This window comes from Muntiacus reevesi, chromosome X, assembly GCF_963930625.1.
Source record: "Muntiacus reevesi chromosome X, mMunRee1.1, whole genome shotgun sequence".
Lineage (NCBI taxonomy): Eukaryota > Metazoa > Chordata > Mammalia > Artiodactyla > Cervidae > Muntiacus > Muntiacus reevesi.
Window position 1 is genome coordinate 139,999,055 of NC_089271.1, and position 19,764 is coordinate 140,018,818.

Here is a 19,764-nt window from a genome sequence, read left to right on the forward strand (position 1 = left end):
TTGAATTTTTGCAAATCTGATAATTTAATGTAGTCTTTTTTCAATTGATGTGTGACATATTTGTTTCAGGTATGCAACATAATGATTCAATATCTGTTTATATTTCAAAAATGATCAACTCAATAAGTTTAGTTAACATCTATATATTTAAAAATTTATATATAAAATTTTTTTTTCTTATGTTGAGGACTTGTAAGATTTATTCTCTTAGCAACCTTAAAATATACAGTTCAGCTCAGTTCAGTCGCTCAGTCATCTCTGACTCTTTGCGACCCCATGAACTGCAGCACGCCAGGCCTCCCTGTCCATCACCAACTCCCGGAGTCCACCTAAACCCATGTCCATTGAGTCGATCATGCCATCCAACCATCTTATCTTCTGTCGTCCCCTTCTCCTCCTGCCCTCAATCTTTCCCAGCATCAGGGTCTTTTCCAATGAGTCAACTCTTTGCATCAGGTGGCCAAAGTATTGGAGTTTCAGCTTCAACATCAGTCCTTCCAATGAACACCCAAGACTGATCTCTTTTAGGATGGATTAGTTGGATCTCCTTGCAGTCCACGGGACTCTCAAGAGTGTTCTCCAATACCACAGTTCAAAAACATCTATTTTCAGCACTCAACTTTCTTCACAGTCCAACTCTCACATCCATACATGACCACTGGAAAAACCATAGCCTTGACTAGACAGGCCTTTGTTGACAAAGTGATACACTCTTATTAATTATAATCACCATAATGTACATCCCATCCACATAATTTTTTTATTTTATAAGTCCTTTGAACCTCCTTTACCCATTTCACCCATCCCCCTAACGCCCTGCCTTTGGCAACTGCCAATCTGTTCTCTGTATTTACAGGCTTGGGGTTTATTTTTTAGATTCCATGTATAAATGAGATCATATGGTATTTGTCTTTCTCTGTCTGGCTTATTTCATTTAGCATAATGTCCTCAAGGTCCATTTATGTTTTTGCGGATGGCAAGATTTCATTCTTTTTTATGGCTGAATAGAATTCCATTGTGTATGTGTGTGTGTGTGTGTATGTGTGCCTATGTCTCAACAGAATTAAAGGGAACATAACATTTCAAGCCCTTTACCTTCATCTCTATATTCCCCGCTCCACCACCACCTCCAAAATGGCCTGTACATGTGCTGGAACTACACCACTAGAATGAGACAGAACTAGACTGGAAACACTGTCTTCAGGATCAGCCATAAAAAATAAAATAGGGACCAGAGTAACAATAGCAATGGCCAAAACGGGGAGGGCTCAGAGTCGAGGAGATTAGCGATCATGGCTGGGAGCTCTGGAGAGGTTTGCATTTATTTCATAAACACTGAGAGCTGATTTATCTCCTGACCCACAAGAGGCCTTTCTGACTAGCTAAGAACTGGCCTGCTAAGGAAGTAGAACTTTGAGACTGTGGAGAGTGGAGAAGAGAGCCACCAGCATGAAGACTTTGGATTTAAGAGGATAGGAAAAGGGGCAGTGCCAGGAGGGGAGAGAATGATGTACCAGAGGACATGAGAAAGGACCACAGACTTCTTAGTAAAAATTACCAGTCACTCTGAAGGGGGAAAAAAAACCTGTCACCAGGTTTTCACACTACGATATTACTGACAATGTGTATCCTCTCAGAGAAGTTTTGGGGTTATAATACCTGATTGCCAATAGACAGGGCTTTCCAGGTGGCATTAGTGGTAAAGAACCTGTCTGCCAATTTAGGAGACATAAGAGATGCAAGTTTGATTCCTGGGTCAGGAAGATCCTCTGGATGAGGGCATGGCAACCCAATCCAGTGTTCTTGACTGGAGAATCCCATGGAAAGAGGAGCCTCGCTGGCTACAGTCCTTCAGGTTGCAAAGAGTTGGATGTGACTGAAGTGACTTAGCATGCACACGTGGCAATAGACATTCACTTAATCCAAAAGAATGGACTTCTAATGATGGCATTTTAGGCATCAGTGAAAGAAAAGGTGGTTAGAAACATTGAGTATAAGGGGATGTTTTCAGAGCACCCCAGAAGTCAGAGTTCTACTTACATAGATCATCCCTCACCAGGGGAGAAGGAACAGTTTCTTTTTGCAACACAACTATAATCAGATGGCTGAATGCTTGTCCGCATACCTGGCAGTATCCTTCTTCCACTTCTCCCCAGAGTGCTGTGTGCAGTTTAGCTGGAAATGGGAGGCTAGAAGCCATGGAGCCTGGTCACTTCTGTTGGAGCATGCCCCTGAGGGACCCTGAAGCTAGTCTTGCTTCAGACTAGTTTTCTGTCAGTTATTGGCCAGGAACACAGAATGCATTCTAAGGATAGCTGGGTAGAAGCCCAACCACCTTGGAAAATCTAGAAAGGTAGAATGTACAGTCCAAGGTGGTTGTCCTTGCCTCTGTGGTTCCTTGCATGCTGTGTTGGCCTTCAGAGATGCCAGGAGAGATTTGAATTCCGTATTCTTAGATAGAAAAGCTTAGGCCCAAAGAGGTAAAGTGACTTGTGCAAGGTTATGGGAAGTGGGTGCCCAAGCTGGGATTATGACTCAATGATCCTGCCACCCCCTAGATGTTAAAAAATTTCTTTAGTAAAAATCAAATGTATTTTAAGGTTATAGCATGCTGATCTGATAGACATGTTGAAATGGTTAGCACAGTTAAGCTAATTAACATCATCTCATTTATTTTGTGGTGAGAGCCTCTGAAATCTACTTTCTTAGCAAATTTCCAGTATACAATACAGTATTATTAATTATATCCATCATTCTGTACTTCAGATGTCTGGACTTATTCATCCTACATACCTGCAATTTTGTATCCTGTGACCAGTATCCCCATTTCTCACCCCTCCCTGCCCCTGGTAACCACCATTCTAATTTCTGCTTCTATTTATTTCTAAGATTTCGCATATAAGTGAGATTATGTCATTTTTTTCTTTCTGTAACTGGCTTACTTAGTAGGATGTCCTCCAGGTTCAACCATGTTGTTGTAAATGGCAGGATCTCCTTTTTAAGGCTGAATAATATTCCATTGTGTGTGTATGTATATCTATATACATGTATAGGAAATGTGTATACATATATATATATATAAGAAAATGTATATATGTGTGTGTATATATATATACAGGGTGTATAAATGTATATATATATATATATAGGAAATAAATATATGTATATAGGAAATGGCAACGCACTCCAGTATTCTTGCCTGGAGAATCCCATGGACAGAAGAGCGTGGTGAGCTACAGTCCATACGGTTGCACAGAGTTGACATGACTGAAGTGACTTAGCACACACAGACATATATATGCGCTACAATTTCTTTACCTGTTCATCCAAGGATATGGGATATAGGATGGACACCACTTAGGCTGTCTCCCTATCTTGGCTATTATGAATAATGCTGCAATAAACATGAAAGCACAGATAGCTCTTCCAGGAACTGATTTCATTTCCTTTCTGCTCCCCAGTTTTAATACACATGGTGTGAAAAGAGCACAAATTCAAGGCAGGAAAACTATATTTCCTTGTTTACTCTTCTGTTAATAGCAGTGTGACATGGACCAAATCTTTTGAGGTATCAGTAGCGTCATTTTCATAATTCTCACTCCCCCATTCTGTTAGGGATATTAGAAGAATGAAATCATAATAAATGAGAAGATGTTAAGATAAATTTATTGTGTAAAACTAGCATTAAGCATCACCACAATTGGTTTCTTTTTCTTTGATTCTCCTTTGTCTTCCTCATTTTTGCTTTCTCCCCATCTCCTGTTGAGTAGATGAATAGACTCCATGCGGGATTTCTCCGAAGACCGTTACAAGAAAGACTCTTAAGGTCAAGGTTCGCTGGAAAACCTCACCCTACAGTTGCCTCCTCATTGATCCCGTGGTGGAAGACACAGTTCAAAACTCAGCCCACATTCTTTTGAGGCAAAAAAAATCCCAAACTTTTTTTTTCTTTCAGTATTCCAAATACTTGCCAGCTTCTGTAATCATGGCGAATATTATTTTATAGGTCGCCCTAGTTTTCCTTCACCACAAAATACAGAGATTTGGTATTATTAGGGCCCAGGGGGCAAATGCCCTGCTCCTGTACTCTCTCCATTGGGTTTCACTCATGTATGCCAGCTGCAGCTATCTGGTTATGTGTGTACTTTGGGCAGGAACAGGGAGTCAGCCCAGGCCAAAAGGTTAAACTCTTGCTCAGATTTAAAACTTTTTCTTTTAAAACAAAATGAAGGAACTTTCTTCGTATCCTGTAAGGGATCTTTAGGAAGTACTTAACAACAAAGGTGAGATTTACTCAGAAATTGAAGTTAGATCAACTTATGTAGCAAAGTATAGAATTGAGTTAGTTACTCTAATCGCTGAAGCCAAAGAAAGTGTGATGTTTTCTGGGTATTTGAGGCCATACATTCTACAGAGACAACACAGCTTTCATGTTCTGTGGTTTGAGTTTTAAATTAAATGGCCCACAGCATGTATATTATTTAAAGTGAAACAGATCACCAGCCCAGGTGGGATGCATGAGACAAGTGCTCAGGCCTGGTGCACTGGGAAGACCCAGAGGAATCGGGTGGAGAGGGAGGCAGGAGGGGGGATCGGGATGGGGAACACATGTAACTCCATGGCTGATTCATGTCAATGTATGACAAAACCCACTGCAATGTTGTGAAGTAATTAGCCTCCAACTAATAAAAATAAATGAAAATAAATAAATAAATAAATTAATTAATTAAATGGCCCTTTCCTTGTGACAGGTTTGAAGTGATTTGGCACCCTAGGAGGTAAGACTCTTGAATCAGTCAGATCCTGGTGCTACCATTAACAAGTTGTGTGACCCTGGGAGTCAATTCATTTCTTAAGCCTTAGTTTCCTCATCAGCAAAATGGGCATACTTTAATATCTACATCAGAATGTTCTTAGTAATAACCAGTGGTATAAAGCCTAGCATATTATTTGGGGCTCAATAAATGTTAACTCTTATTTTATGATGACGATATTATTATTAGTCTTCGTAATTTTTAACTACATTCTGAGAACAATTTTATTTTTTTTTAAAGTTATATTGAGGTATCATTTACCCGCCCCCCCCCCATAAAATGGACTCATTTTCATTATAGTTTTGAGTCATGGGAAAGAAAGGATGGTCTCTTTAAAAAACATTTTTATTGAATTATAATTTACTGTATTGTGTTTTTTTCAGGTATACAGAAAATTGATTCAGTTATACATATATTTTTCAGGTTATTTTCCACTATAGATTATTATAAGACTTTGAACACAGTTCCTTGTATTATATAGTAAATCTTTGTTGCTTATTTACTTTATGCATGTTAGTTGGTATGTATTAATCCCATACTCCTAATTTATCCCTTTCTGCCTCTCCCTTTTCTCTTTGGTAGCTGTAAGTTCATTTTCTATGTCTGTGAGTCTGTTTCTGTTTTGTATATAAATTCATTTATATTATTATTTTTCGACTTCACATATAAGTGATAGCATACAGTATTTGCTTTTCTCTTCCTGACTTACTTCACTTAGTATAATCTCTAGGCCCACACATGTTGCTGCAAATGGCAATATTTCATTCTTTTATTATGGATGAGTAGTATTCCATTGCATATTGTGTTGGCCAAAAAGTTCTTTAGGTTAGTGAATACTTTGTTCAATGAAGTTCTTAGTAAAAATGAAAAATGTGTCTTTCATTTTTTGGCTTGCTCAGTATCACATCTTATTTATCTTATTTATGTTGATGGATACTTATGTTACCTGCATGTCTTGGCTATTTTAACTAGTGCTGCTATGAATATTGAAGTACAATGTTCTTTTTGAATTATAGTTTTCTCTGTATATATGCCCAGGAGTGGGATTGCTGGATCATATGACAACTCTAATTTTAGTTTTTAAGGAACCTCCATACTGTTCTCCATAGTGGGTGTACCAATTTACATTCCCACCAACAGTGTAGGAGGCTCCCAGAATGGTCTAACTCTCTAAGCTTCCTCATCATGAAACACACAGTTCTCCTTATTTCTCTTCCCCCACTATGCCACAGCAAGTGCTTTTCAAGCTCTGCTTGTATCTATTGTTAATCTGTACACTGATGATTAGTTTAATCTGGGCACTTGTTCAAGAAAAGGGAACTTGTGCTGGTCCTTCAAAATCAGATAGGACTTCAGTAGATAGAAAAGAGGAGGAGGAAGGAGGCCATCTTGGTGGAGGGATTGAAAACAAGCAGACTCCAGAGGCTGGAACAAGCACATGCCAAGTGTAATAAAACATGGGAGACGGTAAAGTTACCAGGGTAGTTATAATAGGTGGTTCCTCACCTGAAAAGACTCCCTCCCTTGAGTCAAGTTAATACCTTCTTCGTCTAAGACTGGTAGCTGCATCATGGCAGGAGCCTTGTCTTTCTTCACTAATCTCTGCCTAGTGCCTATCACAGTGCCTGGTACATAGTAGGTGCTCAATAGATGCCCAACAAGTGAAGGCTTGGATGGTTGGTCATGTTAGTTGTTATTCCTGTCTCGCTGCTTTAATATTATCGAAGTCATCAGCCTCTGAATCAGGGACTATTTTTAACTCCTTCTATGTGGTACAGCCCCACCTGCTGTTTGTCTGGGGATTTGTGAAATTCTTTGCAATGATGCCAATACTTGGTGTGGTTTTTTTCCACCCTGTCCCAGAAGACTCCTTACCCCCAGCGAACAATAAAGTGACCAGCAAGTCGTGTGAATACAATGGGACCACTTACCAACATGGTGAGCTGTTCATGGCTGAAGGGCTCTTTCAGAACCGGCAACCCAACCAGTGCACCCAGTGCAGCTGCTCGGTAAGACCCTGTATTTTAATGTCCTCTACCCACATTAGGATTTTCCTGGTGGCTCAGAAGTTAAAGCATCTGCCTGCAATGTGGGAGACCCTCGTTCGATCCCTGGGTCGGGAAGATCCTCTAGAGAAGGAAATGGCAACCCACTCCAGTATTCTTGCTTGGAGAATCCCATGGACGGAGGAGCGACTTCACATACACGTTCACGTTCACCCACATAAGAGCTCTTCCATACACATACCTTTAGTTTGAGCCTACATTGTAGGGTACTTGATTGAAAGATGGTGAATTGCATCTAAATTGTAAGCCTCCCTGATCTTCATCAACCCTGATCATCTCTGTTGAAAAGGTTGAACCCAGCCATATCCTTGTCTTAAATCTTTAGGACAAAGATGAGCTGATGTTCTTGATCTGTGCTTCTGTTCACAGTCATTATACCACAAGAGCCTTCATCTGAAGAACTCAGTTATTTGATGCCTTGGAAATGCTATGGGTGGAAAAGCCACTGGCACCATCTAGCAGTATTAGTCCAATTCACAGGAAGATGGGGTGTCTCTTGGTTCCCATCTCTGAAATATTCTATTAACGAGATAGTTCTTTGCCCTGCAAAGAAAAATCTCTTGAAAAATGCTTGATCATAATGATTCTGGTGACATTACTTGTCCAAAGAATTGTATACTTCATGAATAAGGTATACTGATTGCATCACCATCTAATTGTGTGGCCCAGAGAATGTAATAGATAGAACCTGATACTTTATTCTATCTTAGACCAGGGTGCCTGATGAGGATTGCCATCTCTTCTGTGACCTAGTCTCTGGCATGGAGAAATAATAAATGGGAAAAAAATAAGCGCATCATAAAATTTAGGAAGTGCCTGGGACTGACTGATGAAGAGCCGGGAAAGGGATGTATTATGTTTGAACCCCTACTCATCCCAGGTACTGAGCTAAAGCCTTTACATGTACTTCAGCTCCTTCTGACCTTAATTCTGTTTCTCCCCAGCAGGAGGGCAATGTGTACTGTGGTCTCAAGACTTGCCCCAAGTTAACCTGTGCTTTCCCAGTCTCTGTTCCAGATTCCTGCTGCCGGGTGTGCAGAGGTAGGTATCCTGTATCCCAAGACCCCAGGTGCTACTATGCTGAGTAGCAGGATTTAGAAGAGGGAAATACCTGTTCAGTGTTCTAGCAAAAGGGAATTTTCTGTGCGAGCCTTAAGTATTAAGGGTGCTTTCAATCACAAAAGGAAAAAAAAAGCATTGCTTTTAAGGGTCACTACCTGAAAGAAACTGCACTGTGGCACAGCAAGGGGAGAGGGGTAAGATTCATCTAGCTTGGCCCCTCCATTATTGTATTGTAAAACATAGGGCTTTTCCATACACAGCCTTTTTTTTTTTTCCATTTATTTTTATTAGTTGGAGGCTAATTACTTTACAATATTGTAGTGATTTTTGCCATACATTGATATGAATCAGCCATGGATTTACATGTGTTCCCCATCCCGATCCCCCCTCCCGCCTTCCTCCCCATCCCATCCCTCTGGGTCTTCCCAGTGCACCAGCCCTGAGTACTTGTCTCATGCATCCAACCTGGGCTGGTGATCTGTTTCACCCTTGATCATACACAGCCTTAATAGGAAGACTTGGCCTCCCAAAGCACTAATGTGACCATTTTGAAGATTATGCTGGGCAAAGGTAGGGGTATTTTTAAAATCCCACAGTAAAATGGTGACAGACTCAATAACAGCAAAATGGAATGCATCATCTTCTGAAATTATATTCAAAATGGAATTGTCATCTTCTCAAAATCAGTTTTTTCTTCTTTGAGTTTCATTTTTTTGATGATGGTACTCTTTTTATTCTTTAGGTTTCCAAGATCAAACAGCATTACCTTTAACTTCTCCTTTATTGCCTCTTCTCAGATCACCAAGTTTATCAGCAGTCCTTTATATCCCCCCTTTTCCCACTTTCCCTAATTTTGTCTTCTTCCCTTCCATCCAGTTAACATGCTCATTGAACATCTACTGTATGCTCGGCACTGTGCTAGAAGCTGGATACATAATGGTAAACATAGTAGACATACAGGGCGCTGCTAGACTGTATGGCATCTTCATGTGAATTATAAAAAGGATCACCTTACTTGAGATACTTGACTTGCCATTTGCCAGGAAATCCTTGTGAATATACCTCCTTAGCTGAGGCACCCTTATGCAGGACACAAACTATATAACCATATGTGGCATATGTAGCAGCCAGGGTATGTTCTTTGCCCTTGTGGAACCCACATTTTACCAGAGAATACAATAAACAAACAAGCAAACAAATATCTAAATATAAAAATTGTATGTACTGTAAAGTAAATAAACAAGGGATTGAGATAGAAAATAAGAGGTGAAGGCATTTAGTTGAGTTGTTGAAAAGGCTTCTCTGAGATGACATTTAAGCTCAGACTTGAAAGATGAAAAGGAGTCATCCATGCAAAGGTCCTGGGGGAAGAGCATACCAAGCAGAAAGAAAAGAAAGTTCAAAGGACCAGGCAAGGAAGAGCTTAGAGCATTTAACGAGCTTGGGACCAGTGTGGTAGGAATATAGTGATTGTGATCATAACTGACATTTGGTGAGACTGGAGAGGTGAACAGGAGTCAGATGATGCAGGACCTTCAAGGTCATGGTAACAAGTTTGGATTTCCGTTTTGAAGTGCATTGGGAAGCCACTGGAAAGTTGTGCAGGAGACGTGATGTGATCCAGTTGATGTCTTAAAAGATCTCACTGGTTCTTGTGTCCAGACTAGATTGGAGGAAGGAAAGAAGACAAGTAGAGAGACCAAGAGGATGGATGTAGCAGTCTCTCTGGTATGACAGGCCAAGATTCAGGGCGGGGGACACAGTATAGAGTAGTGGTTCAGACTAGGGTCTTCTGGAGCCAGGCTGCCTTGATTCTAATCCCAGTCCTGCTACTTTCAAGCTGGGTGATCATGAGCCATGTACGTACTCACCTTTCTAGCAGTCTTTACAGTGAGGATTATGTTAGCACCAACCTCCAAACTGTTGTTAAGTTTAAATGAGATAATGCAGGAAAAGGACCTAGGACACTGTCTTCCATAAAGTGAGGACTCAGTAATGAATACTGAACAAATTTGAAATTAAGCAAGTGCTGAATCCTCAGATTTAACTAACCATGGTCTGAACATATTGGAGAAAAAAATAAATCCAGAAAGTTCCAAAAAGCAAAACTTGAATTTGCCGTGTGCTGCCAACCATTTACATGGCATTTACATTGTAGTCCCAACTTCTAATACTTAGGTATTAAAAGTAATCTAGAGATGATTTAAAGTGTATGGGAGTGTGTGTGTAGGCTATGTGCAAATACTATGCCACTTTATATAAGGGACTTGAGCATCCTTGCATTTTGGTATCTGCAAGGGTCCTTTGGAACCAATGCCCTGAAGATACCAAGGGATGACTGTATATTTAGAACACTGGTTCTTGGCTGTAGGTGCATATTGGAATACCATACCTTGGTAAGGGGAAAGAGCGGTGAAGGAGGTGATTCCACTGTGCAGCCAAGGTTGACAGCCTCTGAAGTAGAGGGAAAATATGATAGGATTTGCTGGTAGCAAATGGGTGGTTGACTCCCATATGTTGAAAGTGAAAGTCACTCAGTCAGGTCCGCCTCTTTGCATCCCCATACAGTCCATGGAATTCTCCAGCCCAGAATACTGGAGTGAGTAGCCTTTCCCTTCTCCATGGGATCTTCCCAAACAGGGATTGAACCTAGGTCTCCTGTATTGCAGTTGGATTCTTTACCAGCTGAGCCACCAGGGTAGTCCAAGAATACTGGAGTGGGTAGCCTATCCCTTCTCCAGTGGATCGTCCCGACCCAGGAATTGAACCGGGGTCTCCTGCATTGCAGGAGGATTCTTTACCAGCTGAGCTATCAGGGAAGCCTTTCCATACATTACTGCCAGCTTAATCTTTCAAAGAGATAGCCTTAACTATGCTACATCCCTACTCAGAAGTCTTTATGCTGACTCACATTGTACTTACTCTATGCCAGTCGCAGTTCTATGCACTTTACAGATATGAACTCATTTAATCTCATGACAACCCCATGGGGGGGGTATGATTATTAACATCATTTTACAGATGATGAAACTGAGGGAGAAAGAGGTTAAGATCCTTGTTCAAGGTTATGTAACTAGTGAGTCAAAGAGCTAAGATCTGAATCGTGGAAGTCTGGCTCCTGACTCTAGGCTCCTAACCACCCCACTCTGCCACTGAAAGGAATGACTCCCTGGTGCCTGCAGTATGTGTCCACCCCTGACTCTGACAGTAAAGGTCTTCTGAGTTACCTTTATAGGTCCACATGCTTGCATTCTTGCACCTTGGGTTCTTCCCACATTGTTCTTCTGTTCTCTCATTTTTGTGCCTTTGCTCTCTCCTCAGCCCCTCAATATCTTTCGAACTTTAGTGTGCTTAGAATTACCAGAGAAATCGTTGAAATTCACCTCCCTGTACCACAATCACAGAGATTCTGTTTCGGTGGCCTTGGGGAGGAGCCCTGGGATGTGCTTTTAAACTGGCCTCATCATCCATTCTGATGCAAGTGGTTCATAGACTTTTGCTTTGAGAAACCATCCCTACAACAATGTGGATGACTGGGGGTGGCCTGAAATGGTGGTTTTACATCTGAATTTGGCGCACTTAAATTGAGCATCTTAAAAGTTTGAAACCTTAGTAAACCAACAGAAGAGTAACCACTGTCAGTCTCTGACTGGTCAGAGCATCTAATCCCAGTCATATGGTAAGCCAGTTTGGGGTGAATGAGCAGCAGCCATTTCACGGTAAGGCTGGGAAGAAAAGGAGACAAAATGGCTCCCTTAGTTATATCTATACAACATGTACAGTAAGATTTGAAAGGAGAGAATGTTGCCTGTCTCTAGAAAATCCTTTCCCTCTGATTTCACCTGTGAAAATCCTGCCTACTCCTGAAGCCCTAGCTCAAATGCAGCCTCCTCAGATGCTAACATAGGTAGTCCTCAGGTCACATTTGTCTTTTTTGTTTATTTTGTTTTGTTTAATTTTTTATTTTATATTGGGGTAGAGTTGATTAACAATGTTATGTTAGTTTCAGGTGTACAGCAAAGAGATTAAGTTATACATGTATCTATTCTTTTTCAAATTCTTTTCCCATTTAGGTCATTATGGAGTATTGAGCAGAGTTCCCTATGCTATGCAGTAGTCCTTTTGGTTATCCATTTTAAATGTAGCAGTGTGTACATGTCAGTCAAAAACTTCTAATCTATTCATTCCCCCATCCTCCCCCCAACCCCAGTAACCACAAGTTTGTTCTCTGAGTTTGTTTCTGTTTTGTAAATAGTTCATTTGTATCATATTTTTAGATTATGCATGGTCTTTCTCTGTCTGAATTACTTCACTCATAGATGATAATCTCTAGGTCCATCCATGTTGCTGGCAATGGCATTATTTCACTCTTTTTTATGACTAATATTCCATTGTATATCTGTCCTACATCTTCTTTATCCATTCCTCAATTGATGGATTTTTGGATTGCTTCCATGTCTTGGCTATTATAAACAGTGCTGCTATGAACATTGGGGTGCATATATCTTTTTGAAATAGAGTTTTTCTCTTTTCTGGATATATGCCCAGGAGTAGGATTGCTGGATCATATGGTAACTCTATTTCTAGTTTTTTAAGGAACCTTCATACTGTTCTTCCCAGTGGCTGTACCAGTTTACATTCCCATCAACAGTGTAGAGGCATTCCCTTTTTTCTGCACCCTCTCCAACATTTATTAGACCTTTTTGATGATGGCCATTCTGACCCATGTGAGGTGATACTTCACTGTGGTTTTGATTTGGATAAATACTAGTGGGAGGGTCTTTCTCTTTTCTTTGCCTTTCCACCTTCATTCCAGTTTCTCCACCCCTAAATCCTGCTTCTCCTTCAGAGGCTGGCTCGAATGCTACCTCCTCCATGATTTTTTTTTTTAATCCTGTAGATTAGGACTAAACTCCCTCCTCTCTGGGACTTTTCAGGACCTCGCCTGTGCTTCTCCAGTAGCATTTATCACCTTAGCACCTTTTGTCTTTTATTATATGTGCCCATGTCTTATCATTCCTACCAATATGTGTTCCTCAAGGCAGTAACTATTTTGGGCTCATCTTTTTTCCCCCACTGCACTAGGCACAGAGTAGGTGTTGTTCGCATGAACACACACTAGCTTGGAAATATTGCCAGAAAGTTAATCATGGTTGGAATTAGATGCTACTAAAATAAGATGTTGGTCTTCCCTGGTGGCTCAGTGGTAAAGTATCTGTCTGTCAATGCAGGAGATGCAGGTTCGATCCCTGGGTTGGGAAGATCCCCTGGAAAAGGAAATGGCAACCCACTCCAGTATTCTTGCCTGAGAAATCCCATAGACAGAGGAGCCTGGTGGGCTACAGTCCATGGGGTCACAAAGAGTCAGACATGACTTAGCAACTAAACAGCAACAACAAAAATAAGATATTGTTTTTGTTTTTTCTTCCTCTGAATTGCTGACTGACTATGGTGATGTTACTGGCTTTACATTCATTCATGGTCAATAGGAAATTAGCTGATCCCTCATATTGTTTTTTTATTCCCTACCTTACATTAGCACACTATAATTAATATTTCTCTTAGAAAGAAATGACCTTATTCTTAGTATCCATACAGGCTCATCTTTTTTACTATGCTCTTTGCACCAGCCTTTACAAGTCAGCATGAATTTAGTTGCAGCCTAATTTAATTTGTGCTTCAGTAAGGTGCTGGATCTTTCCATGCCTGTTTCTCACAGTGTGTGTACTGTCCCTCAGTACAGCTATGAACTTTCAGCCAGGAAAGACTGTTTTGTTCCTTACCTCCTTCCCCATCTTCATCCCAGCTTGAGTCCACTCCAAAGAGAAGAGAGTCCATTTTAAAAAATTGAAGTATGGTTTATGTACTGTATTAGTTTCACATGTACAATAAAATGATCCAGTTAATTATATATATATATATATATATATATATGTAATTTTCAGATTATTTTCCATCATAGATTGTTATTTAAAGATACTGAATATAATTTCCCATGCTATGTAGTAAATTCTTGTTTCTTATCTACTCTATGTATACTAGTTTGTATCTGTTAATCCCATACTCTTTAATTTATCCCTTCCCCAAGCTTTTCCCTTTTGGTAACTATAAGTTTGTTTTCTATGTTTTTGAGTCTGTTTCTGTTTTGTATATAGACTCATTTTTGTTTTTAGGTTCCATGTATAAATAATACCATATAATATTTGTCTTTGTTGGACTTACTTCACTTAGTATGATAATCTCTAGGTCCATCCACATTGCTGCAAATAGCAATATTTTATTCTTTCTTATGGCTGAGTAATATTCTATTATATATATATGTGTATATATCACATATTCTTAAACCAATCATCTGTCAATGGGCACTTGGGTTGCTTCCATGTCTTGGCTATTATAAATAGTGCTGCAATGTACATTGGGGTGTATGCATTTTTTCAAATTAGACTTTTTCTCTTTTCTGGACATATGCCTGGGAATGGAATTTCTGGATCATATGGCAGCTCTACTTTTAGATTTTTTAAGGAACCTCCCTAATGTTTTCCATAGTGGCTGTACCAGTTTGCATTTCCATCCATAGTATACAAGGGTTCCCTTTTCTGCACACCCAAGAGAGTCCATTTTTAGCAGAGGTGTACACGTGGTTACTAATATAACCAGCTAATTGCTATAATCCAGTTGTTAGGCTAAGGTGATTTTGTTTGGGGAAAATAATGTGAAATCTAAACTGAAGAACAATTGATAAAAGAAAGGAAAGTGCAAAAAGATGTATTATTGCATCCAAGAGGCCAAGAGGCAATAGAGCACAATGCAGATAGGCTCTGAAGCCAGAGGACATAGTTTTGACATGGCAGAGCTACAGTCAACTAGTAATTTTATCTTGGGCAAGACAACCATTCAGGACCTTGAATCTCTCAGCTGTGTAAATGCTAATTATAATACCTACAACCAACAGAAAGGTTGTAAAAATTAACTGAGATGACAGAAGGCTAAGAGAAAGTCCAGTAAAGAGTTATTAAGTTATTAAGTGATGTATGTGTGCATTATGACTATGTTTATTATCCTGGGGTTAAGTAGAATTGCACCTTAGCTATCTCTGATAGTCTTGCCTTTTTATTTCCTTAATTTACATATATAGAAGTTTATTTCTAGTCCCTCTCATGGCAACAGATCCTGGGACTAACTATCTTCTCAATGGCTCTCTTGTCATGATTTAAATTTGTTTTCTTTTTGTTATGTCCTCAGAAGTAACAGATAAAGGCTAGTTGTTACTGATCGTGTACTGCCCCTTCACATACCTGACAATTCATGAAGTTCTCTCTTTGCCATCTCTTCTCCAGCCTAAATAAACCATTCTCTTTCATCTTCTCCTCTCAAGAGTAAATCTTACACTTTCATAAAATTGATACTTTTTTCTCTGTCTTTAACGTCTTTACATCTTTCAGTTGTATGTAATGTGATTGAATCTCCTTTGAAGTTCTAATTTTTGAAGCACCTAGTTATTTTTTTTCTGTTGAAACGATGTTTTTACAAAGGTATACCTTGTGTAAGCATATTACTCATTCAGCAGGGAACCCAGACACATTTCTCTTCTATGCTGGCTGCCCTAATTACAGGCAAAATACTGCAGAAGAAATAACCTTTTGAGCGCTGAACTTGCAAACCTTAATATAAAAGGCCCCATTGAAATAGCCTCTGCACTGTCACCAAACACTAATGTGTACCTTTCTTCCTGGGTCAGACAGCAATCTTAGCCATGGATTGAATCTCAACCCCAGTCTCAGTTGTTTAGACTTGTCTTTGAGGCTAGGACAGTCAGGAGAGTGTTGGCAGGGTGTGTCATTGCTGGCCCTTCAGCAAACCTCATCTAAACTGGAAGCATAGTGCACACAGCCACTGGAACCTTAAGGGAAACTTTATCAGCAGAAAAAAAAACTCGGCAGAGATTGTACCATGGCCACATTCTGGGTAGGCAGACCTTAAACCCAAACCCAGTCCCAGCTTCTTTCCACCATTTATCATTTCTGCTTCCTGTCTTCTGCCTATCTTGCCGAAGCAAAGGGGAAGGCTATGTTCTTGGACATTAAGCAAGGGAGACATATTTGGGGTAAGCTATCGGCATTTTGAGAGGCAAGCCTACATTTGGTAGATGGTGTACATATGTAGCACTTGCGTGCATGCATGCTAAGTCGCTTCAGTTATGCCTGACTCTGTGTGACCCTATGGACTGTAGCCCACCAGGCTCCTCTGTACATGGGATTCTCCAGGCAAGAATACTGCAGTGGATTGCTGTGCCCTCCTCCAAGGGGATCATCCGGACCCAGGGATCAAACCCACGTCTCATGTCTCCTGCACTGGCAGGCGGGTTCTTTACCACTAGCACCACTTGGGAAGCCCCTTTCTAGGCTTAGAGTAGCCCAAGTATAAATATCTACCTTCTTTCATTCAACAAACATTTGTTTTGCGGCCACTAAGTACCTGGCACTGTGTGGGTACTGGAGATATCATGGTGAACAAAACAGGCATGGAACCAGCCCTCGTAGAATTTAATGAGGAAGATAAACATGTATCAAATATTGAGACAAGTAAATATGAAATCGTAATCATGCCACATGCTATGAAGGAAAGGTGTTATAAAAGCCAATAATTGACAGAGGCTGATCTACTCAGGGAGGTGAAGGAAGACTCAAGACCATCTCTCTGGCCTCAACTCACATCATATTCCTCTTCGCTCTCTGTACCCCCAGGGTTTGGGAGAATTGACTCAAAAGTTCTGGGTGTAACTGGAGGCAGTCCTATCCTCCTAGAATCCGTGACTTCTGATCCCACCATGAAACCAGCCACCCTATTGACCCTATTTTATAGAAGTATCTATACTGTCCTTCTTGCATTGTACCTGCTGCATATACTCAAGTTCAGACTTCACTTCTTAAGGAACTACTTGATTATGTTGTTCCATGTTTACCATTTCTTACCATCTTATCTAATCTAAGTTCTGCAGCTTGTTTTTAAAGGTCCTCTGTCAAACAGTCGGACTCTTCCTTAACTCACTACCCAGCCTCATTTCTTCAGCACCAACACAAACTTTCTCCTCTAGACTGGCACTTCTCTTTTTATAATATGCCATGTCCTCCCCACCTTCAGCCCTGTTATATGCCTCTCTGTTTTACATGCAATATTATATTTGTTTCTAAGTGTTCAACATTCATATACATTATGCATTGATCACCAAAATAGTAACCATCTATCACCATGCAAAGTTATTACAATATTATTGACTGTATTCCCTATGTGGTACATTATATCTCTGTGACTTATTCTGTAACTGAAAGTTTGTACCCCTTCATTCCCTTTGCCTATTTCACTCATACCCCACCGCCCCCCCTCCATCCTGGTCACCACTAGTTTGTTCTCTGTATGTATGGGTTAGCTTCTGTTTTGTTTGTCTTGTGTTTTAGATTTCACATAGAAGAGATCATACCGCCTTTGTATGGCTCTGTCTGGCTCTTTTCACTTAGTACAACAGCCTGAAGGTCCATCTGTGTTGTCACAAAAAATGGAAAGATTTCATTCTTTTTATGGCTGAATAATATTCTATTGTGTATATATATCATGTTTTCATTACCTCTTCATCTGTCAATGGACATTTGAGTTGTTTCCATATCTTGCTATTGTAAATAATGCTGCAGTGAACTTAAGGGTGAGTTATCTTATCTAATTAATTGTTTTCATTTTCTTATGGTAAATACACAGACATGCAATTGCTGGATTGTATGGTAACTCTATTTTTAATTTTTTGAGGAATCTCCAACCTGTTTTCCATAGCAGCAATACCAATTTCCATTCACACTAACAGTGCACAAGGATTTCCTTTTCTCCACATCCTTGCTGACATTTGCTGTTTCTTGTCTTTTTAATGATAGCCAGTCTGACAGATGTAATGTAATCTCTCATTGTGGTTTGATTTGAATTTCCCTAATGATTAGTGATACTGAGCATCTTTTCACGTGTCTATTGGCCTTCTGTATGTCTTCCTTGGAAAAATGTCTATTCAGATCCCTTGCTCATTTCTTAATCAGATTATTTTTTGATATTGAGATACATGAGTTCTTTATATATTTTGGATATTAAACTCTTAGCAGATATATAATTTGCAAAGATCTTCTCCCATTCAGGAGGTGCCTTTTCTTTTTGTTGATGGTTCCCTTCACTATGCAAAAGCATTTTCATCTGGTGTGGTTCCATTTGTCTACCTTGGTTTTTGTTGATTAAACCCAGGTCTCCCACATTGTAGGCAGATTCTTTACTGTCTGAGCCACCAGGAAGCACCTTGCCTAATAAGATTGATCCAAAAAATACTGCTAAGACTAATGTCAAACAGCATGCTGCCTGTTTTCTTCTAAAAGTTTTATGGTATCAGGTCTTACCTTTAAGTATTTAACACATTTTGAGTTTAATGCTATGGGTACACTGGTGGGTAGGGCAGGCCCCAGGCATGGCTGGTTGTGGGACCTGGTGGCTCATGACTGCTATGGGTACCCTGGTAGATTGGGCAGTCCCCAGTGGTAATAGGCTAGAGGGAAGATTCCAGAATGGTGCCTCCTAGTGCCAGTGTCAGCACAGTAGAAAGAGCTTACAGAAATGGCTGCCACCAGCATCTGTGTTCCCAGTGGAGTCCCAGTTGCCTCCTGCCTCTCTGCTACTACTCAGAGTGAATGAGTTTTTGAACACACCTTCAGCCCCCCAGCTCTCCTGAATGTAAACCCCACTGGTTTTCAAAACCAGCTGTTTTGCTCTTCTTCCTGGTGCACAACTCCTGGGCTGAGGGGTCCAATGTGGAACTTGGACCCCTCGCTCCTTAGGGAGGACAGTCATGTTTATATCCCTCCCACCTTGCCAGGAGTGTGGGTCCTGACTAGATGTCAATCTCCGCCTCCTTAACTGTCTCATCATGGCTCCTTGTTTATATCTTCAGTTGTGGAAAATATCTTCTGCTTGTCTTCAGGTCACCCTCAGAGGTGGTTGCTCTGTAAGTAGTTGAAGTTTTGGTATGCTCATGAGAGATAAGTTCAGGATCTTCCTCTGCTGCCATCTTGATCCTACCTCCTGTTAAGTGCCTCTCTTAACTCTTACTCCCCACAAGCTTGGAAGAGTTTCCCACCCCTCTTTTATCAATTAGGATCCTTCCCATCTTTCAAGACCCCAGCTGAAGTTATAGCTCTTTTATTATTATTATTATTATTTTAATTTTTACAATGTTGTATTAGTTTCTGCCATACAACAACGTGAACAGGCCATAATTATACATATATCCCCTCTCTCTTGAGCTTCCCTCCCCTCCCCCCCACCCCTCTAGGTCATCACAGAGCACCAGGATGGGCTCCCTGTGTTATACAACAACTTCTCACCAGCTCTGCATTTTATACATGATATGATAGTGTATATATGTTGATTCTACTTTATCCGTTCATCCCACTCTCTCCCTCCCCCTCTTGTGTGGGGGACTTGTGTCCACAAGTCTGTTCTGTACATCTGTGTCTCCATTCCTTCCCTGCATCAATACTGTTTTTCTGGATTCCATATATATGCATTTATATGTGATATTTATTTTTCTTTTTCTAACTTATTTCACTCTGTATAATAGGGTCTAGGTTCATCCATCTCACTAGAACTGACTGAAATTCATTTCTTTTTATGGCTGAGTAATATTCCATTGTATAATCTGTACCACATCTTTATTCATTTGTCTGTTGATAGACATCTAGGTTGCTTCTGTGTTCTGGCTTCAATAAATAGTGCTTCATGTATCTCATTTAAATAGCCTT

At 40.2% G+C, this 19,764-nt stretch overlaps 1 protein-coding gene across 8 annotated transcripts in view; it reads left to right on the top strand.

The window, feature by feature from the left end:
* The window catches only part of CHRDL1 (chordin like 1), a 125,576-nt gene that overhangs the window by 70,653 nt on the left and 35,159 nt on the right, over positions 1 to 19,764 (top strand). For 3 of the 8 annotated variants that reach the window (XM_065916151.1, XM_065916148.1, XM_065916144.1), the window contains exons 5-6: positions 6,678 to 6,823; positions 7,825 to 7,921. In XM_065916151.1, the coding sequence (XP_065772223.1) occupies positions 6,678 to 6,823; positions 7,825 to 7,921 (243 nt within the window). The remainder of the gene's footprint in view (positions 1 to 6,677; positions 6,824 to 7,824; positions 7,922 to 19,764) is intronic. The other 5 variants (XM_065916149.1, XM_065916146.1, XM_065916150.1 and 2 more) reach the window with 3 other exon arrangements.